The 23,159-nt window shown below is 39.4% G+C and overlaps 1 protein-coding gene across 2 annotated transcripts in view; it reads right to left on the bottom strand.

Moving 5' to 3' along the window:
- SYNE2 (spectrin repeat containing nuclear envelope protein 2) overlaps positions 1 to 23,159 on the bottom strand; it is a 376,334-nt gene that overhangs the window by 265,114 nt on the left and 88,061 nt on the right. For both annotated transcript variants that reach the window (XM_030811980.1, XM_030811985.1), the window contains exons 3-8: positions 20,753 to 20,814; positions 19,641 to 19,736; positions 19,469 to 19,546; positions 19,288 to 19,380; positions 11,273 to 11,454; positions 6,375 to 6,571 (exon numbers count right to left, since the gene is read on the bottom strand). In XM_030811980.1, the coding sequence (XP_030667840.1) occupies positions 6,375 to 6,571; positions 11,273 to 11,454; positions 19,288 to 19,380; positions 19,469 to 19,546; positions 19,641 to 19,736; positions 20,753 to 20,814 (708 nt within the window). The remainder of the gene's footprint in view (positions 1 to 6,374; positions 6,572 to 11,272; positions 11,455 to 19,287; positions 19,381 to 19,468; positions 19,547 to 19,640; positions 19,737 to 20,752; positions 20,815 to 23,159) is intronic.

Below are 23,159 nucleotides of genomic sequence, written 5' to 3'. Positions count from 1 at the left end.
GGGGTATGTCTGAGGGCATAAGTAGTCAGAGAGGATGAAGAGGAGAAAATAAAGCATTCCTCTTTCTAGACACATGGTGCAGAAATTCCTCCAGGAATGCAGGAACATACAGCAATTAGAATGCATTCCTGACACGTTGGTCTTGGCATGTGTACAGTAAAGCATCTCCAAAAGCATATATTGTATAGAAGGCTTATCTAAGACATCCACAGAGTTTGTTCATTCATTCATGGAACAAGTAAATCTACTGAGAGCCTTCCACAGGCCAGGCTTTGTGTTGCATTAAGAGTCCATGGTGAAATAAGTTTGTAAAATGCTGAATTAAACAAAATTTTAAAGACCACAAATCCTTATTTATCTTATTTTTTATTTTTTTTTTAGACAGGGTCTCTCTGTGTTGTCCAGTCTGGTCTCAAACTCCTGGCCTCAAGCAGTCCTCCGACCTCAGCCTCACAAGTAGCTGGCACAAGCACTGTGCCAGGCATATAAATTCTGTAAAGTGCAGAACTTCTCCGGGCATCTAATAAGTGAAGGAGATCATAAAATCACAAAAGGGGGATGCAATATGTCACAGACAAAATGAACACCTAATTTGGAGGTGTTTCTTGACCTAAACAAGCAACGAAGATTATTGGAAAAAAAAAAAAAAACTTCACTATTTATTAAGTTAAACTTAAAGCAACAAATATTTACAGAGAGCCAATAAATGTGGGTCACAGGCAGGGGCTACAAGGATACATAAGGTATGGTCCATGCCTTTGGAGATCTTCCATTTCAACCCTCTATTCATTCAACTAGTAGATGATAGATGCCTTAAAACATTATCTGCCCCTCAAGGAGTTTAAGGTTAGAAGAAAAACAAATAACAAACAAATACAACACACCATGCGTGCTTTAGTGAACATATTTACTAGGTTCAATGAGTGCTCTAAGTCACCTGAAGTAGAAAATAAATCTAATCCATTTGCAAACAATATAATTCAAGGCAGTAAGCATATAAAAGCTAGCAATAAAAAGCTGAGGGTAGGGTTTCAATATAGGAAGAATTTCTAAGAATTAAGTTATTCTATCTTTAACTGAAAAAGATATAAACACATAAAATAAATACATAAAATAATGATACTGGCTTATTTAGATATCGCTTTATAAAAACTTCTCATTATATACGAAGCCACGCATGAAAATTAAATGTGTTAACAATATTATGTCAAAATAGTTCCCTTATTCAAATATGACTATGGTATTTGGTTTGCATAAATAATCATGATGCGTTTCACATTTTTGAGCTATTATTTAAGCCATTTATAATGAATTATGGGCAATTATGCAGAGGAAATTTGTTTTTACTATAGTGTCCATTTCATTAGTTGACTGGTTATTTGTACATACAAAAATGGAGAAAATATGTTATACTAGTAATAAAGATTTGGAGAATCACAATATAAGAAAAGTATTTAAAACAGTCATCAGAAACAGGAAATGAGAACAAAAGTATGAGGAAAAATAAAGGAAAAACAAAAGACAACGAAAAGCCAAAAGAAAAGACAAAAGACAAAGAAAGGGAGAAAAGAAGATAAAAAAGGAAGGGAGTAAAAAGAGATAGGGGTAAAAAGTTAACAAGAATTAGTAACAACCAACATGAAGTCAGACCAGTGTCCAAACTGTAGAAATACGGCTGTAGGCAGGCCGGGTGCGGTGGCTTAAGCCTGTAATCCTAGCACTTTGTGAGGTTGAGGCGGCGAATCACCTGAGGTCAGGAGTTCTAGACCATCCTGGCCAACATGGCGAAACCCCCTCTCTACTAAAAATACAAAAATTAGCCATGCGTGGTGGCACATGCCTGTAATCCTAGCTATTCAGGAAGCTGAGGCAGGACAATTGCTTGAACCCAGGAGGCAAAGGTTGCAGTGAGCTGAGACTGAGCCACTGCTCTCCAGCCTGGGAGACAGAGCAAGAGATTCCATCTCAAAAAAAAAAAAAAAAAAAGAAAAGAAAAATAAAAGAATATGGCTGTAAGCTCACATATTAAGTTCTAAGTTCACATTAGGCTGTGAGCTTATAAATATTACCTAATTCAACTCTTACCCAAACCTGAAGTCCAAAGAGGCTAAATACCAGTAGCAAAGAGCACAGCCACCACCCAGATCTTGGTTTCTAATACCATTCTCCAATAAAAAGAGCCAGGGCTCGTTGGAGAAATGACTGGTCCTAAGACGGGGGCAGGAAATATACAAGATGAGCCTGCAGTGTCTTGTCAGGCCAGAAAGTAAGAAAATGCTCAAAAACAAACAAGCAAACCCCATACTGATGGGGATAAATCAAAGGAGCACAGGAGCCAACTGAAAGAGCTCCTAGTGGCCAAAACTTTGAGCATAAAGAGGATTTTTTTAAAAATTGACCATTAAAATAAACAAAGCAGTATTGCATTACAACTAAGTAGAAAATATCAATAAGCCCATACTGATATAAATAAACGACTGAATAAATAAGTAAATGGGGGAGAATAGACAAATCTCTGTGCAGAAGAACTTCAAATACTTTACATAGATAATCTGCCATCAAGGAGAGTGAGCGTTAACTCTCCCAAGTGTGGGCTATGCAGTGATCTCCCTCCAAAGAGCACAGTATGGAAAGAAGCGGGAGGAAAGAGTAACTTCACCATGAGAACCCTGTTCAGCACTAGCGCAGCCAGGTGATCAAGGTAAGCACTGACAGTAATAAATCATGTTGACAGTGTATACTCTTGAAAGGATGTGATGAGAATGACATTCTACTGCTGAGTTCTTCCTCGCAAGAACACAAAAACCCAGTATAATCATGAGAAAAAATCATAAGGCAAATTCCAATAAAGGGGCATCCTACAAAATACCTAATGAGTAATCTCCAAAACTGTCAAGGTCGTTTATTTAAAAGTCTGGGAAACTGTCACAGTCAAGAGGAGTCACAAGAGATATGACAGCTAAATGTAATGTGGTATCCTGGCTGGGATCTTGGAAGAGAAAAAAGTCATTAGGTAAACACTAAGAAAATATGAATAAAGTATGGCCTTAATTTAAAATAACATATCCATATTGGTTCATTAATTATAACAAATGTACTATACTAATGTAAGACGTTAATAGGGGAAACTGGGTGCGGGGTTTATGGGAATTTACTGTACTATCTTCTCAATTTTTCCATAAATCTAAAATTGTTCTAAAACTGAAAGGTTTTTTTTGTTTTTTTGTTTTTTTCTTTTTTTTAAGATGGAGTCTCGCTCTGTCGCCCAGGCTACAGTGCAGTGGCACGATCTCAGCTCACTGCAACCTCCGCCTCCCAGGTTCAAGCGATTCTTCCTCAGCCTGTGCAGAAGAACTTCAAATACTTTACACAGATAATCTGCCATCAAGGAGAGTAAGCATAACTCTCCCAAGTGTGAGCTATGCAGTGATCTCCCTCCAAAGAGCACAGTATGGAAAGAAGGGGGAAAAAAGTAACTTCACCATGAGAAACTCGATCAGCACTAGCTTGGCTGGGTGAGGCAGTAACTGGGATTACAGACATGTACCACTATGCCCGGCTAATTTTGTATTTTTAGTAGAGACGGGGTTTCACCATGTTGGCCAGGCTAGGTCTTGAACTCCTTACCTCGTCATCCGCCCACCTGGGACTCCCAAAGTGCTAGGATAACAGGCATGAGCTACAGTGCCCCGCTGAAGTTTATTTAAAAATACAAAAAGGGGCCAGGAGTTGTGGCTCACGTCTGTAATCCCAGCACTTTGGGAGGCTGAGGTGGGCCAACGCTTGAGGCCAGGAGTTCAAGACCAGCCTGGACAACATAGCGAAACCCCATCTCTACTAAAAATACAAAAATTAGCCAGGCACAGTGGCACACACCAGTAGACCCAGCTACTCAGGAGGCTGAGGCAGGAGAATCACTTGAACCAAGGAGATGGAGGCTGCAGTGAGCCAAGATCACGCCACTGCACTCCAGCTTGGGAGACTGAGCGAGAGACCCTGCCTCAAAAAAAATACAAAAAAAATTAGCCGGGCATGGTGGCACAAACCTGTAGTCCCAGCTACTCGGGATGCTGAGGCACAAGAATCACTTTAACCCAGGAGGCAGAGGTTGCAGTGAGCCAAGATTGCTGGGCAACAGAGCGAGACTCTGACTCCAAAAAAAAAAAAGGAATGAAGTATTGATACATGCCACAACATGGATGACCTTGCAGACATTTTGCTAAGTCAAAGAAGCCAGTCACAAAGACCATATATTGTATAATTCCATTTATGTGAAATGTAATTAGAAATGTAATTAGAAAGTACTCGGGCATGGGGGGGTTAGGGGCAAATGGAGAGTAACTGCTAATGGTCACAGGAGTTCCTTTGGGGATGACAAAAATGTTCTAAAATGAACTGTGGTGATGACTGAACAATATTGTGAATACAGTTCTCCTTGGTATCCATGGGAATTGGTTCCAGGACTCATCTCTAGATTGCTTTTAATATCCAATACAATGTAAATGCTATGTAAATAGTTGTTATACAATTGTGTAACGTGTATTGTTTAGGGAATAATGACAAGAAAAAAGGCTGTACATGCTCAGGACAAATGCTTTTTTTGTTCCAAATATTTTCAATCCAGTGTTGGCTGACTCCATGGATATGGAACCCACAGACAAGAAGGGCAGGCTGTATACTAGAAACCACTAATTTGTATACTTAAATGATACATTATATGACACGTGAATTATCTGTTAATAAAGCTGCTTAAAACCAAAAAGATTAAGTGACAAATCCACAGTCACCTGGTCAGTGAGTGTGCTGGAACTAGCTGACTCACATCGGCTTAAAAGAGTTAACTGCTAAATGTTCTTTTGTAAGCTGGTTGTGAAAAAATCATCAATAAAAATCAAATCATATAAATGCACAAATTATATTAAAAGCATAGCTAATAAATACTCAAAACTTATCACTTCCCAATTATTGTATTACATTTTACTATTAACTATATACTCCTGAGGCTGTCTATTGTATCTGTATGATGGAAACAACATATAATGGTGTGGGTACTGCACATCTTTTTCTAACTCTGTGTTCAGTGACTGCACACTGGTAACTTGAAATCAGTCACTGCAGTAGCATTTATCACACAGAAGTCTGCAAATGAGGGCTTGACTGTTGTTCTGTTAACTGCTAAAAACGAGATGAAGAAATTGTTAATAATGCAGGTAAATCTTAAAAAAAGTTCTGTCTAAAGCTGTTAGTTGCATTGCGAATAGTATAAAAAGTCGAGAAAATATTCTTCTAGTATTCAGTTCAGCAAAGAAGTCATTCATGTCATTGAAGAACAAATGAAGTGTTCTCATATACCTCTTATTCCACTTACTTATTAACATAAAGGAAATTCTAAACTAACATTCATGTCAGAACTATACTTCTTCAGCAAATACAACCCTAAGTTAGTTACAGATGGATATAGAGTTTGGCAAAAATGAACACAAGCATTTTGGAGCTATATGAAATCTATAAGAAAGCATATCATAAACATTATAATTATTTATAAAATAATACATATTCCTTAATATCAGTAAAACCTATAATAGTGTAAATGTGTGTACATTTCCCATTGTTTGGGAGAGCCAGTCACTAAACATTTGTATACACACCCCAGTAATAGAGCTGAGACTAGAATTCATACGTGCTTGACCTATTCATTCATCATAATTTTCACTAATCCTATATACCTCTATTATGACCTTAATGTTTTTTAATAGTTTGGTTACATTATGAAACATTACAATTCAAAGTAAAGTGCTTTTGAGAAAGAAGTAAAATTTTTAAATCTTAATTTTATAAAGTTAAATTATAATTTGATGATGATCTCTAAAACTAACCAGTACTTAGGATGTTGTTGTTAACAATCCAATACGACTGAGCAGAATCAACGACCAACCATATAGGGACAGACGGGAAGGCAGCAGTTTCTATTCACACAGAGGTTCAGCTTTAACTCAGAGGGAGGGAGGGAGGAGAGACATATAGACAACTTTAATTCAAGACTCAGAGAAACATCTTACAAAAGAGATTTAGAATAGAATAATAGAATCAAGAAGAAAAAAACACAGAACATAATGGAAGAAAATCAAGACAGAGGCTCAAATTATTCCCAATAACAGCATTGTTTGCTTTCAGCTGTGGCTTCCCCTATAATTACTGAAGTTAACAAATTGGTAGGAATTGTTTGACTGCATCAAATTCGATAAAGAGTTTAAGTTAAACCCTCCAGGACTAAAATAGAATGCCATTATGTTTATTCATGTATAGATACTATTTTGAAATCAACTTCATGCTAAGCCTTAAAGATTGTTTTAAAAACAAAGAAGCTTCTTTACCTTCTGGTTCCAGCAATCTGGGGATTTTTAATTCTCGTTCTGCAATTCTGAAGGCCTCTCTCAGATTGTCTTTGTTGGATCTATGCTTCACACTCTTCATGTCAATTAGGTCTGGTCGCAAGGCATGAATGATGGCCAAAAAAGCCATCCCATTTCTCCAACTTGACTTAAAATCTGTCACACTGACAGACTCATAGCTATCATAAAAGGACAAAAACATGATAAATACCATTAAAAAGAATGTAACACACCCTTCCACTATATTCAATAGTAATTAAAATTTGGTAAATCAAGTAAATTAGATTCATCATGCTAGATAAAATTTTTAATCTTGTGACCAAATTAAAGGAAAATGCCAAGTTTGATGAAACTCAAAATACCACAGAACACTGATTCTCAAAATTTGGTTCCTGAGCCAGCAGCATCAGTATCACATGGGGTGCAGGTGTCAGAAATGCAAATTCTCAGGCCGAATCCCATACCTACTGAATCAAACTCTGGAGGTGGGCCTGAAATCTGTGCCTTTAAAAGCCCTCCAGGAGATAATGATATTCACTCAAGACTGATGCCCTTCATTACCAAATCTGTTGGCTTAAGCCTGCCTTTAAACTTCTACATACAGGGAAGGTCCCTAACTAGAGGAAATCATTTTCTTTTTCAGTGGGACAAATTAAATGATACATTGTGTGCAATTAATGGCCAGTAGCTCACTAGATAGATAGACCTTGTCACTCCTCTGCTTAAAATCCATCATGACAGATGGATGGATAAACAAAATGTGGTATATACATACAATGAATATTATTCATCCTTAAAAAGAAGGGAAAATCTGGCTGGGGACGTTGGCTCATGCCTGCAATCCCAGCACTTTGGGAGGCTGAAGCGGGAGGATCACTTGACACCGGGATATTGAAGGTGCAGTGAGCTACAATCACACCACTGCACTCCAGCCTGGGTGACAGAATGAGACTGTCTCAAAAAAAAAAAGGAGGGAAATTCTGACACATGCTACAACATGAAGGGACCTTAAAAACCATGCTAAGTGAAATAAGCCAGTCACAAAAGGACGAATACCATATGATTCCACTCATACGAGGTATGTAGAGTAGTCAAATTCATAGAGAAGTAGAATGGTAGTTGCCAGAGGCCAGGGGTTGGGGGACGATGGGGAGTTCTAGTTTAACAGGTACAGTTCCACAAAAGGAAAAAAGTTCTGGTGACAGAGAGTGGTGATGGTTAGACAACAATATGAATGCAGTTAGCGCCACTGAACCGTACACTTAAAAATGGTCAAACTGGCGGATTTTAGGTTATGTATATTTTGTCACGATAAAATCAATCAATCAATCTATCTATCTATCTATCAATCAACATCATTAGCTAGCCATTGTATTTAGAATAACATCTCTCACCCTGGTCCACCCTCTCACCAGGGTCCACAGACCCTGCCTGCTTCTCTCATCTTTGTATCTCCCCTCACTTACAGAGTTGCAGTCACACTAGCCTTGTTCCTGTTTCTCAAAGCCACCCTCCTAGTCACTGTCCTTGGATGCTCCTTCTCATAGATCTTCATAGAGCCTCCCACTTGAGTCAGCTCAAAGTCTCTCCGCAGCAAAGCCCTGCCTTACCACCTGCACTAAAGGAGACACTCTCCCTGCCCTCAACCTTCTTGACCATATCAAAAGTCCTTCCTAATCTGCTTGCCAACTGTAATTATCATATTTCTTCATGATAATTCCTGCTTCCCCTATCAGGATGCAAGCCTTTGAGAGCAAGGGCTTTGCCTTTCTTGTTCACCACTGTAAACTCATTCCCCACACAATGCCTGGCATATAATCAGGGCTTAAGACACATATTTTTTAAAAAATCACTCCATCACTATTCCATGCTTCATAAGGGATCAGTGAAAGTCTTGCAAAAGGGTATAGTTGCCTGCAACATTTGGGATATATTCTAGAACAATTATGGTGTCCTTTCATATCCCATAAAAAGCATGAAGAAATTCAATAGACTATTTTAAGGTCTGAATCAAATGATAAAAGCTACTCAGGAAATAGTCTGCTCCAGATGACCTGGGTTTTCCTGTTTACTTAGGGGAAAAAAGCTTAAAACTATGAGTGTAATAAACTACATAGCAGTCAGTGATTTTTGTGTTGTCTAACAAATAGGTTTGTGGTATCTACTTCACCCAGAAACTGTTCTAAATGCTTTTAAAAAATTAACTCTTATCCATATAACAACCTATGACATATTACTGTCGTTCACATTTTATGATTGAAGAAATTGGAACACAAAGAGATTAGGTGTTCAAAGACACCAGTTAGAAAGTACAGGGCACCAGCACTTCAAATCCAGGTACTCTGACTTTAGAGTGTGCAAGACTAGCTAAGTATTAGGTGGGTGCAAAAGTAATTGTGGTTTTTACCATTAAAAGTAATGGCAAATTGTAATGCAATGGCAAAAGTAATGTAATTACTTTTAAGTAATTAAAAGTAATGGCAAAAACCGCAATCACTTTTGCACCAACCTAGTGATAACTAAAGGATGGCGGCTACAGTTGAGGGCAGGGCCAGACCTCAGCACCTTGAGTGTTGAAACAGCACTGCACTGACTGGCTGGCACTGTACTCAATACTGTGTAGGTCAGCTCTGCACTGATGAGCCAAAGCCAATATCACAAAGACACTGCTGCCAGACCTTAGAGAGGGTGGAATTAGGCTCCTGGTTGGCAGAACCTATACTCATTTAGATGTGGAGAATGGGGACCGATTCATCTGTTTCACAAATGAGAAAATACAACATATTACTTACAAAACAGTCTTATTGAAATAAAATACAAATATTGAAATAATAAAACACAGGATATTGAAATAAAAGTTATCTAATAATACCACCAATGATAGCCAAAACTAGGATAAACCCGTGATGAATTACTTAAGAAGAGGTGCTACATTTTAATAAGCTTAGCATAAGCTCTATAGTTGAAAACTAAGAAAGATGGGGAGACGTGAAGAACAGATAAACTGTGGTAAACTATATGGGGCTTTGAAAGGACTTTAAGGTTATTTATGCATAAATGAAATAAATCTGAGTATGACACAATAATGCTTTTCACAAATACTGTTTGGGATTTTTAAAATTTAGAAAACTGGAGTGCAATTATCTCTAGGAGATTCAAGAAACAGTTCATTTAATGTACTTAAAACCTCTACATAAGGTTATGTATGTTTATGGCTCTCATAAAATATAAAGAATGAATGACAACTAAAGAAAAGTAAGGCTGGGCCGGGAGCAGTGGCTCACCCCTGTAATCACAGCACTTTGGAAGGCCGAGGTGGGCAGATCACCTGAGGTCAGGAGTTTGAGACCAGCCTGGGCCAACCTGATGAAATCTCATCTCCACTAAAAATACAAATTAGCTGGGCATGGTGGTGCACACCTGTAATGCCAGCTATATGGGAGGCTGAGGCAGGAGAATTGCTTGAATCCAGGAGGTAGAGGTTGCAGTGAGCTGAGATCGTGCCACTGCACTCCAGCCTGGGCGACAAGAGCGAAACTCCCTCTCAAAAAAAAAAAAAAAGAAAAGTAAGGCTGAAGGCAGAAATTCAGCTCTATCTTGGCCTTTCAGCAGGAAGGACTTACTCTGAAGTCCTGCATTTGAAAGGGCTTAGCAACATATTTATGACCCTATTTACCTAACAATGCTATGATGTGACAAGAAATGCCTTTTGAACTCTACAGCTCTTCTAGTAGAGAGATCTCCTGAACCTACAGTCCTTATTTTTCCTAAGCTCCATCTCAGAAATTGGTTAAAATGGAAAAGTAAATTGTCTCCCAAGAGCAGAAAACATTTTTCTTTGTTTAAAAAAAAAAAAGATATGAGCGCTAACTTTCCTTCATTATCCCCAATTTTTAGAAATGCATACTCCATCCTGGTGTGGTAGCCCACACCTGTAATCACAGCACTTTCGGAGACAGAGGCAGGTGAATTGCTTGAGCTCAGGAGCTTGAGACCAGCCTGGGCAACATGGCAAAACCCCATCACTACAAAAAATACAAAAATTAGCCAGACATGGTGGTGTGCACCTGTAGTCCCAGCTACTCAGGAGGCTAAGGTGGAAGGATCAATTGAGCCTGGGAGGTCAAGGCTGTAGTGAGCCATAATCGCAGCACTGCATTCCAGCCTGGGTGACAAAATGAGACCCTGTCTCAAAATGCATACTGTCTGGTCTCTGTGCTTCCTAATGGAGCTGTTTCTAAACTGTGAGGTCTCTTAATATACTCATATACATCTTCAAGAGATAAGTTTTGGGGTGTGTGTGTGTGTGTGTGTGTGTGTGTGTGTGTGTGTGACAGAGTTTCGCTCTTGTTGCCCAGGCTGGAGTGAAATGGCGTGATCTCGGCTCACCGCAACCTCCGCCTCCCAGGTTCAAGCGATTCTCCTGCCTCAGCCTCCCAAGGAGCTGGGATTACAGGCACGTGCCACCACACCAGGCTAATTTTTTGTATTTTTCGTAGAGACGGGGTTTCACCATGTCAGCCAGGCTGGTCTCAAACTCCTGACCTCAAGTGATCTGCCTGCCTCAGCCTCCCAAAGTGCTGGGATTACAGGGGTGAGCCATCGTGCCTGGCATTTAAATACCACTTTATTTCCATGTAATAATATGCCACCTAAACACAGCAGGTGGGGATGAGTTAGTTTACCCAGGTGATACCACCTTCCAGCCTTTGAAACCAAACGTGGCTGAGCTCTCAGGATTCCACGTGTGGAAGAAGCACTGAGAGGAAGGGGGATAGCGAGAATTTTCATTTTAAGTGAGGGAGGTGTTTGGGTGGTGAGGTGGTGTTGGTTGATACAGCTGCCCTGTGTGTCTCTTAGGGTCATAGCAAACTACTTACGTGGCGCATTGTTCCTGAGCCCACAAAAGAAGGGCCTTTTTTGCAGACATCTGCCATCTTGCTTGCACTTTAGAGCATTTCTTAGCTGGAGGACTTGAGGCAGGAGATGAATCAACCACACTCACATCATCCAGGGAAGCCTGATTGTAATTGCAAGAAAGAGTCTGGGCAAGCTTCTCAATCTAAGGAAGGCAAAGTAGAATTAATGTTTATAAAAGCCTAAGTTACCAGCATTGGGCTGAAATTTCCAGTCAAAATAAGACCTAAAAAGTATCCTATGACAGTCACAGTTTACTCCTGATGAAATGAATACTGGGCAAATCCTTGAGTAACAGCATCTGCCATGGGGGCCGCACTTTTGCTTCCTAAGGAATGACCCACGTCATTGGGTGCCTCATTGGGTGCCTCACCCAGGCATGCTGTCCCACATTGAGGGATGTCCCTCATCAATTCATCCACCTGAAGTGCTTATGGAGCACTTCACTGTAGTTTAACACCTGTCAAACGAATCAAACTGAACCAAATTGAGCTCCTAGTCTAGAGTATCTTTATAGAGACTGGATCAAGTGAAATGCATCCATTAAGAACAAATGTACACATAGAAAAAAAGATAGTCAAACACATAGATAGACAAGTCCAGAGGAAACAAATAAAATTGCCATTAAATCTATGAAAAACAATTGTATTAATAATTTTTTTTTCTTTTTTTATTATACTTTAGGTTTTAGGGTACATGTGCACAATGTGCAGGTTTGTTACATATGTATCCATGTGCCATGTTGATTTCCTGCACCCATTAACTTGTCATTTAGCATTAGGTAAATGTATACGGCAAAAGGATAGCTTTTACTATATTATACAGGCAGAGTAAATGTAAAGGCAATATCCAGTGAAGGTGAAAGTATGAGAAACTAGATATTCTTATATTGCTAGTAAATGTAAAAATTGGCTCAATTTTTTTGGAGGGCGATATGGTATCTACCCAAAACTTTAAAAGATAAATCCAAAAACATAAAAGTATTTCATACATTTCTGTCAACAAATGACAGACTAATCAGACAATCAATAATAACAGATGTCAACAATACAATTAACAAACTTGATCTGATTAGCACTGATCTGGTAAGTACGACCAACATTCCTTTCAGGAGCGTACAGAACATTTACTGACATCGACCATGCTGCACCATAAATCAAGCTGCAGCAATTGTGAAAGACTGAAATCATTCAGAGTATGCTCTCTGACCACACTGAAATTCTAGTCAGCAGCAAAGATATAACAGACAAAATCTCCAAATATTCGGAAATTAAGCTACATATATATATATAATTTCTTTTTTTTGAGGTGGAGTCTCGCTCTGTCAGCCAGGCTGGAGGGCAGTGGCGCAATCCCGGCTCACTGCAACCTCCGCCTCCTGGTTCAAGTGATTCTCCTGCCTCAGCCTCCTGAGTAGCTCGGATTACAGGTGCCTGCCACCACGCCTGGCTAATTTTTGTATTTTTAGTAGAGACAGGGTTTCACCATGTCGGTCAGGTTGGTCTCAAACTCCTCACCTTGTGATCTGCCTGCCTCAGCCTCCCAAAATGTTGGGATTACCGGCGTGAGCCACCGCGCCCGGCCTAAGCAATATATTCTTATATGGCCCATGGGTCAAATGAGAAATAGTAATAAAAATTAGAAAATATTTTGAACAGAATAATTAAAATGTTATACTCATAGATTGAAAGATGCAATATTTTTTAAATGTCAATTTTTTTCTAAAATGTTTCATATATGCCATGTAATCCTAGTAAAAATTCCAGCAGGAGTGTGTGTGTGTGTGTGAGTGTGTGTGCGTGTGAGTGTGTGTGCGCACGCACACGTGTGAAAACTGACAAGTTATTCATAAAATTTATATAAAAATGGAAAAGGCAAAGAATAATGAAGACTGTCTTAAAGAACAAGTTGGACAACTTACACTATCGGATATCAAGACTTACTATATAGTTACCAAAATTACAAAGTATAGTACTGGTGCAAAGAGAAGTGATGAAACAAAATAGGTCATTTGAAAATGGAGCTTCACATATAGGGCGACTTCATGTTGACTTCACGTGTGAAGGTGACACTACACCACAGTAGGAACATCGTGAGCTTTTCTTTTTTTTTTTTTTAGACAGAGTTTCACTCTTGTTGCCCAGGCTGGAGTGCAATGGCATGATCTCGGCTCACCGCAGCCTCCTGGGTTCAAGCGATTCTCCTGCCTCAGCCTCCCAAGTAGCTGGAATTACAGGCATGCACCACCATGCCTGGCTAATTTTTTGTATTTTTAGTGGAGACAGGTTTTCTCCATGTTGGTCAGGCTGGTCTCTAACTCCCAATCCTAGGTGGTCCACCTGCCTCGGCCTCCCAAAGTGCTGGGATTACAGGCATGAGCCACTGCGCTGGGCCATGGTGAGCTTTTCAATATACTATTGGGTCAACTGGATAGCCATATGAAAAAAGTAAATTTCGATTGCTTCAACATAACATACAAAATCAATTCATTCTTGAAAGATTGTAAATCTAAATATAAAATTTAAAACAACTACATTTTCAGAACTGGACTGTCCAGTATGACAGCCACTAGGCACATGTGAGATTTAAATTCAAATTAATTGAATAATTTATTTCCTCTGCCATACTAGCCACATCTCAAGTGTTCAATAGTCACAAGCAGCTAGTGGTCACTGTTTTGTACAATGTAGCTATGGAACAGTTCCATCACTGCAGAAAATCCTATTGGACAAAATTGTTCTAGAAAATAGTGTAAGAGAATACCTTCATAGTAAAAAGAGGTCTTTAAAGAATATAACAGGCCAGGCATGGTGGCTCAGACCTGCAATCCCAGCGCTTTGGGAGGCCGAGGCAGGTGAATCACCTGAGGTCAGGAGTTCAAGACCAGCCTGACCAACATGGCGAAACCCCATCTCTACTAAAAATACAAAAATTAGCTAGACATGGTGTTGTACACCTGTAGTCCCAGATACTCAGGAGGCTGAGGCAGGAGAATCACTTGAACCCAGGAGGCAGACACTGCAGTGAGTCACGATTGTGCCACTGCACTCCAGCCTGGGCAACAGAGCAGGATTCTGTCTCAAAAAAAAAAAAAAAAAAAGGAATATAAAAGTATAAGCCACAAAAGAAGCTGATAAATTCAAACTATATTAAAATTATGAATGCTTCTTCATTAAAAGATTGAAAAAGCAAGCCACAGAGTCAGAATTATTTGCAATTTATATATATATTCTACAAAGGACTTTTGTCCAGTATATGTTATACTGTAATATGTTATATTATAGTATATATAATATACTATATATTATAATATATAGTATTATATATATTATATATAGTATATAATATATTATAATTTATATATATTATATATTATAATATATAATGTATAGTACATATATTATATTATAATATATACTATATATTATATAGTATAATATATATTATAGTATATAATATATACTGGACAAAAGTTATATATTACAGTGTACATATAATATATATCCTGGACAAAAGTTCTTTATAGTGTATAAATATATATAATGTATATACTGGAGAACATATATACATATATAATATGTATATATATATGATCTCCATATTTATATATGATCTCCAGTATATATGTCTGTTTATCTATATCTGTATCTCCAGTATATATATGCATGTGTATGTTTTTTGGAGACAGGGTCTTGCTCTGTTGCCCAGGCGAGAGTGCAGTAGCACAATCATGGCTCACTGCAGTCTCAACCTCCCAGACTCAAGTGCTTCTCCCACCTCAGTCTCCACAGAAGCTGGGACCACAGGCAGGTACCACCATTCCCAGCTAATTATTTTTATTTTTATTTTTGTAGAGATGGGGTCTCCTTATGCTGCCCAGGCTGGTATTATATTACTGGGCTCAAGCAATCCTCCTGCCTCAGCCTATCAAAGTGCTGGGATTATAGCCATGAGCCACTGCACCCAGCCTAGAATATATTTTAAAACGTCTATAAATCATTACACATAACATCAAGGCTTAAATAATAAATTTTAAATGCCAAGTATTAGCAACAGGGATTGGAGCAAGAAACTCTGGTAAGTATAAATTGAAACAACCACTTTGATTAACTGTTTGGCAGTATATACTAAAACTAAAGATCATATGTTCTGACACCATCAGTTCCATTCCTAGGTACATGCAGGATGGAAATGAGGATTTACACAAGGTATATACAAGAACGTTCTGAGCAGCTTTATTCATAGTAGCTAAAAATTGGCAACAGGTTGACCGGCCTGGCCAACACTGTGAAACCCCATCTCTAGTAAAAATACAGAATTAGCTGGGCGTAGTGACACATACCTGTAATTCCACCTACTTAGGAGGCTGAGGTCAGAGAATCACTTGAAACCAGGAGGCAGAGGTTGCAGTGAGCCAAGATCGTGCCCCACTGCACTCCAGCCTGGGCAACAGAGCGAGACTCTGTCTCAAAAAACAAAACAGAACAAAACAAAAAACAAATAAAAAAACTGGCAGCAAAAGAAATGTGCACCAACAGTACAATGGTAAATATGTTACGGTATATTCATACAATTGTATATTCATGCAGAGCAATGAACAAGAAAGACTTACTGATACTTGCTACAATAAGGTAAATCTCACAGACATGATATAAAATGAAATAAGTCAAACACAAAAGAGTACATCGTGTACATAAGAGAAGACGTTTATAATTCCATTTGTATGGTGTTAAAGACTCTACACTTATCCACAGAGCTCAAAGCGGTGCTCACCTTTAGGAAAGGAGGGCAGTGGCTGGGAGAAGGACCTGGGGCACTTAGGGATGCTGGCAAAGTTCTATATTTTTATCTGGCAGGGTGATTATATGGGTGTGTTTCATTTATAAATATTCATCAAACTCTATACTTAAGACCTGTTCATTTTTATGTGTGTGTGTGTTACATATACATCAACAAGTTTACTAAAAATTTTTTAATTAAAAGAAAAAAAAAGGCCAGGTGTGGTGGTTCACGCCTATAAACCCAGTATTTTGGGAGGCCGAGGAGGGTGGATCATTTAAGGTCAGGAGTTCAAGACCAGCCTGGCCAACATGGTAAAACTCCATCTCTACTAAAACTACAAAAATTAGCCAGGCATGGTGGTGGGCACCTGTAATCCCAGCTACTCAGGGGGCTGAGGTATGAGAATCACTTGAATCCAGGAGGGGGAGATTGCAGTGAGCCAAAATCGCGCCACTGCACTCCAGCCTCCGCAATACAGAAGTCTCAAAAAAAAAAAAAAAAAAAAAAGCTTTAAGCCCAGCACGGTGGCTCACGCCTGTAATCCCAGCACTTTGGGAGGCCAAGGCAGGCGGATCATGAGGTCAGGAGTTCAAGACCAGCCTGGCCAATATGGTGAAACCCCGTCTCTTCTAAAAATACAAAAATTAGGCAGGTGTGGTGGTGCACACCTGTAGTCCCAGCTACTTGGGAGGCTGAGGCAGAATCAATTGCACCCAGGAGGTGGAGGTTGCAGTGAGCCAAGATCCCTCCACTGCACTCCAGCCTGGGCAACAGAGCAAGACTCTGTCTCAAAAAAAAAAAAAAAGCTTTAAGTTTGCAAACCCTATGGCACAATGCCACTTCTAAGAATTTGGCCTGTGGAAATAATTAAGATTGTATCGCAAAGGTTTTATTTTAAGGGCATTCTTATCTGAAATTACCTATAATTACAAATGATCATGAGCTTTCTGACTATCCATTAGTGAAATATAGTACTTTACAACAAACATCATGCCTCCATTTATTTATTTATATATATATATATATATATATATATATATATATATATATATAAATTCAGAAAGCTGTTCATCAGAGCATGCTGAAAACAGTATGGATAACATGACCCCATTTTGTTAAAATATATACATATGAACATACGTTAATTATGGATGTAAATATCATAAAGACTATACACCAAATTATTTATAGCAGTTATAGTGAGTGGTAAATTATAGATAATTTATCTATATTAAAATTTTTAATTATATTTCAAACACCAGAAAACTATAGGAAAAAATAATAAATGACCATGAACTATCAAATTTTAACATTTTACCATATTTGGTTTAGATTTTCTTAAAGAAATAAAACACAGGCCGGGCGTGCTGGCTCACGCCTGTAATCCCAACACTTTGGGAGGCTGAGGCAGGTGGATCACAAGGTTAGGAGTTCAAGATCAGCCTGAGCAACATGGAGAAACCCTGTCTCTACTAAAAATACAAAAATTAGCCAGGCGTGGTGGTGCGCACCTGTAATCCCAGCTACTCAGGAGGCTGAGGCAGGAGAACCTCTTGAACCCAGGAGGCGGAGGTTGCAGTGAGCCGAGATCGTGCCACTGCACTCCAGCCTGGGCGACAGAGCGAGACTCTGTCTCAAAAAAATAATAATAATAATAATAAATAATAATAAAAAAATAAAAATAAATAAAACACAGATACAATTTAAGCCTCTTTCTCTCTCCAATCCCATTTTATCCTTTCCCAGGAAAAAAACACACAACTTAAATTTAGTTTTCATAATCCTCATGCATATTATTCCATTGTAATTACAAATGCATGTATCCAGAAATAATATATAGTCTGTCTCTGCATGTTTTAAATTTTATATGTTAGTTATGCTATTTTTCTAGTTTTTCTAAAATAAGTATTTTTCCTAAGTTATTTTTTAAATAATTATGGAGATACAGAAAATGCAACTTTTTAGGTAGTGCAGAAACCCTGCACTATGTCAGAATTCCAGGCCTGAAAAAACATATCAATCATATGTTTTATAAAGTCAGAACTATAACCATCACTAAATCTTGACGTCCTCGCATAAGAGCTAGCATATAGTAAGTGTTCAAAAGTATCTGTGAAACGAAATCAATCTACAACTCAGTCTTGGGATAGCACTGGATGTTGTGGGATTATTCATAGTCAGATAGGACAGGAGTCCCCCAGAATGGGGAGGCTTTACAAATTTTAGTGGTTAGATTTCAAGCATTTACTCCAGAAGCTTCCTACTCTCTCCTCTGCCATAGTAAACCAACAATAAGAAGCAAACATTTACCATGGCAGGTTCTGTTCAGACTGGTGCTGATATTATGGATAATGCAGGATATCATGATAACTCAGCATTCAACTTTCAATTGAAAAATAGCAACAGAACAGGCACGGTGGCTCATGCCTGTAATCCCAGCACTTTGGGGGGCCGAGGCAGGCAGATCACCTGAAGTCAGGAATTTGAGACCAGCCTGGCCAACATGGTGAAACCCCATATCTACAAAATATACAAAAATTAGGCCGGGCATGGTGGCTTACACCTGTAATCTCAGCACTTTGGGAGGCAGAGGTGGACGGATCACCTGAGGTCAGGAGTTCAAGACCAGCCTGACCAACATGGAGAAACCTCATCTCTACTAAAAATACAAAATTAGCTGGGCGTGGTGGTGCATGTCTGTAATCCCAGCTACTCGGGAGGCTGAGGCAGAAGAATCACTTGAACCTGGGAGGTGGAGGTTGCAGTGAGCCAAGATTGCACCATTGCACTCCAGTCTGGGCAACAAGAACAAAACTCCATCTCAAAAAAAAGAAAAAAAAAATACGAAAATTAGCTGGGCATGGTGGCACACACCTGTAGTCCCAGCTACTCAGGAGGCTGAGACAGGAGAATCACTTGAACTCAGGAAGCGGAGGTTACTGTGAGCTAAGACTGCACCACTGCACTCCAGCCTGGCCGACAGAGCGAGACTCTGTCTCAAAAAAAAAAAAAAAAAAAAACCAATAACAGAAATGGCAAAAGGGTCTGCTATTATTTTCTACCTCTTCAAGATTTCCAGAGGTCCTATTTATAGGAGAAGCTCAGGGCTGAATCTAGTCAACTCACACTTATTGCATTACATTTATTTTATACTGTGGTAGGGTAGAAATAATTTTTATATCATCAAACTACTTACATGAAAGTGCAGGATAATTGTCCAAATTAGGCCAAGGATAATGGATGGGTTTCCATCAATGATATCAGTAACATGAATATTTATTAGCTTAATCTGGAAAACAAGAAATGCAGGTTAAAAGGAGGAAATATTCCAGAGCATTAATCTCTCCTGTGAATTTTTAAGTAAAATTTATACTTACTGATCGGTTTCTTAGGAATGTCAAGGCATGTTCTATATTGATTCTACACTGGAATGTATTAGATCCTTTATCCCGAGGCTGTGAAATTCAAGCAAATATATTACTCAGAAAAAATGAAATATATATTTTTTAAGGCAACAGAAAGTTTCTCAGTGTCATTTAAAAATCTTACCAACTGTTGCCCAGAAAGTACTTCTAGCAGATCCAGGAGGACATGCCCCTTTTTAATGTCTGTGAATAGGTCGGATATAACTGAGGGAGAAGTGTGCTGCAGAAGGTCACAAGAAAAATAATCATTCAAACTTTGGTCCAAAAAGAATACCTTTAAGAATCTCATAAATGTGCTTTGTGAAAAACTAAAATTCAGTAATGACTTTCTTCTTAAGAGAATAAGAGAGAACATGCAAAGATTCATATCAAAACATAAGAAAACTAGCGAATTTAATTTATCGTATGGCTAATTTCTAGTAACACAACACCCTTTCTGCGTGGAGCTTTCACTGAGAGCTTAAAACCTGTGCATACAAGTGGCATTAAAGACGTTTTGAATCAGCCGCTAGTGACCCATCTGGAGAGCAGATTACATTTCTGGAGTAACCTGCTTATGTATTTACCCTTTCTTAGAATTACAAGCAACGTGTCGAAATGGACAGAGAAAAAACAGTGTGCGTGGTCTGTGAGAAGAGGCTCATTCATTGTGTATCTAGGTTACTCTAGACACTCAGCATCAGTGTGGTAGGATGGTACAGTGATTATGATCAAGGCCACTGAGTCCAGACTGTCTGGGTTCATATCCCAGCACTATCACTTCTAAGCTGTGTGACCACATGCAAGTCACAAAACTTCTCTGTACTGAAGTTTCCTTGACCTTTAAAAGGATATATTACTATCTATTTCATAGGGATGTCGTGAAATTATTTGTCAGGAGTTGTCATAATCATTACATTTAAAGAGTTTAGGACAGTTTCTAATATATAACATTTATTATATGCAAATCAGTATTACTATTACTTCACTTGATGAAAGAGATGTGATTAAATATTTTTATAGCACTGTCCCATATCCTTAACAAAAGTACCTTTTTTTCTGTGTGAGAAAGAGTAACAAATACATCAAAACAAGATCAAGATAACTTTTAGCACATTCTTTCAAGAAAAGACATTCCACAACCTTTTCCCTGTCATCACCAGTACCATTTTTTAATGGCCTCCTTGGGGTCAAAACGGAAGGAGTAGGGGGAGTAATAAATAGATTTATAACCTAATTTGGTCTTTGTTTGCTTACCCTGGCCAACTGTGAGTTTATCCAGCACGTGAAGGCTTTCTTCTGGGTGTCTTCCTGTTCAGCTATCAAAGAAAGAACAACTGCAGTTATAAAACCAGAAGCCTCAGAAACCTCCTGCACATATCAGAGCTTCAAAGGTCTGTCACGCTAGGTGTGTGCCTGTGTTTCACAAGCTTACAAACTTTCCAGAATTTAGTCTAAACTGTAGATGTTTGTCCAAGTAGTGTTTTAGAAAAAGCATGCTGACACGATATTTTTTTTTTAAACCATGGGTTTGTTGACGAGACAATGGCTTTTAATATTTTTTACTGACTAAAGAATTAGGACCATGTTGCTGTGGTTCACACCTGTAATCCCAGCACTTGGGAGGCTGAGGTAAGCAGATCATGTGAGCTCAGGAGTTCGAGACCAGCCTGGACAACATAGAGAAATCCCATCTTTACAAAAAATACAAAAATTAGCTAGGCGGGGTGGCATGAACCTGTGAGGGGGGAAGATGGCTTGAGCCCAGGAAGTCAAGGCTGCAGTGAATTGTGATCATGCCTCTGCACTGCAGCCTGGTCAACAGAGCAAGACTGTTTCATTTAAAAAAAAAAAAAAAAAATGAACTGAGACCCTATACCACCTTGACAGTACTGTACAAAGAACTGTGAACAGCAACAGGAGTTCCTAACCTAGACTTTAAGTTTAAGCCAAAACCGTGCAGTAAAGATGACCCCAGAACATAGGAAGATGTTTTAAATGGCACATGAAATCATTAAGGTTTAGTCTTAACATTTATCACAGAGAATATATCGCCACGGAATTAACTGTAAATGGGCTGTAATTAGTGAGAGAGAACTGTGTTCAAATCCTGTTTCTGTTACAGAGTAGCTGTGTGACCTTGAGCAGTGTCCTTGTTTAATAAAAAAGTAATAGGCATTTGTCTCTAGAGATTATTATAAGAATCTAATGATTCACTTAAAGTGATTAGCATAGACTCTGGCACATAAGAAGTGCTGGCTATTACTCTTATTAAACAGGCAGGGGTCGGATGTGGTGGTTCACACCTGTAATCTCAGCACTTTGGGAGGCCGAGGCCGGTGGATCACCTGAGGTCAAGAGTTCAAGACCAGCCTGGACAACATGGGGAAATCCCATTTCTACTAAAAATGTGAAAATTAGCCAGGCATGTTGGCAGACGCCTGTAGTCCCAGCTACTTGGGAGGCTGAGGCCGGAGAATCATTTGAACCGAGGAGGCGGAGGTTGCAGTGAGCCGAGATTGTGACACTGCACTCCAGCCTGGGCGACAATGCGAGATTTCGTCTCAAAATAAAAAAAGAAAAAAGAAAAAGGAAAAAAAAAATCTAGGTAGGAGTCAAGGGGAAGACCTGAACCCTCAGAGTACAGCCCTTCTTGCCCCTCTGAGCAGGAGTGGGCCCCACACTGACACCATGCCTCCTTTAGACCTCTACCCCCTGATTTTCAGCAGACATTCTCAACACCGAGGTTAAGGGTTAGCCCTGCACTCAAGAACTGAGCTTCCATCTCCCCAGGCCTCCTCACCTGGATGGGCAGAGATAAGCATAGGCCCAGACACCCATGGCACCCTGTGCCCAATGCTTACGGCCTTGCCATCATCAACCTCAAGTTCACCGGAACTCATCTCACTATACCCTTTATCCTTGCTTATATCAGCCAGTGCATGCACACATGCACACACTCACATGCACACATGCAAGCACACACATAAGCACACATATATATACATGCACACATGCACACACACGCACATGCACTCTAGACTCTCAGGTCCCTCTCATTTCTTTCTAATTCCCGTAAGACTCTGCATATCCCCCCAACTTTTCTCATCTCCCACCTCTCCTTAAGTCCTAAAATGCTTCCACAGATGATGAAATCCGTGGTGTGCCATCAGCAAAATCCTCTCCACGTCCAATACCCTCTCTGGTGTTGAGGCTTTGCCTTCCTGCTCTCATGGAAACCCGGCTCTCCTGAGAATACCGCTTCCCCTGCAGCCCTCTCAAGTGGTGGCTTTGCTTTCTCTTGCAGCCCTCATACCACTGTTTCCTCACTCCTCATGGCCACCTCCAGTTCATCCTCTACCCTCTTTGTCCCTGAAATCCCGAAGCTTTGAATCTCATATCATCAGACTATCCTTGCTATCACAATTGTTACCTACCTCTATCAATTCCCACCCTTTCTGCTCCTTCTCCACTGTCACTCTGTCCAATAGAACTCCTGTCTAATTCTTAGTACTTTCTGATTTACTTATTTATAGACAGGGTCTCACTCTGTTGCTCAAGCTGGAATACAGGGGTGTGATCATGGCTCACGGCAGCCTTGACCTCCCAGGCTCCCAAGCAGCTGGGACTACAGGTGTGTACTGCCATGTCCAGCTAATTTTTA

This window comes from Nomascus leucogenys, chromosome 1a (genome assembly GCF_006542625.1).
Source record: "Nomascus leucogenys isolate Asia chromosome 1a, Asia_NLE_v1, whole genome shotgun sequence".
Classification (NCBI taxonomy): Eukaryota; Metazoa; Chordata; class Mammalia; order Primates; family Hylobatidae; genus Nomascus; species Nomascus leucogenys.
This window is presented reverse-complemented; position numbering and strand designations above follow the sequence as displayed.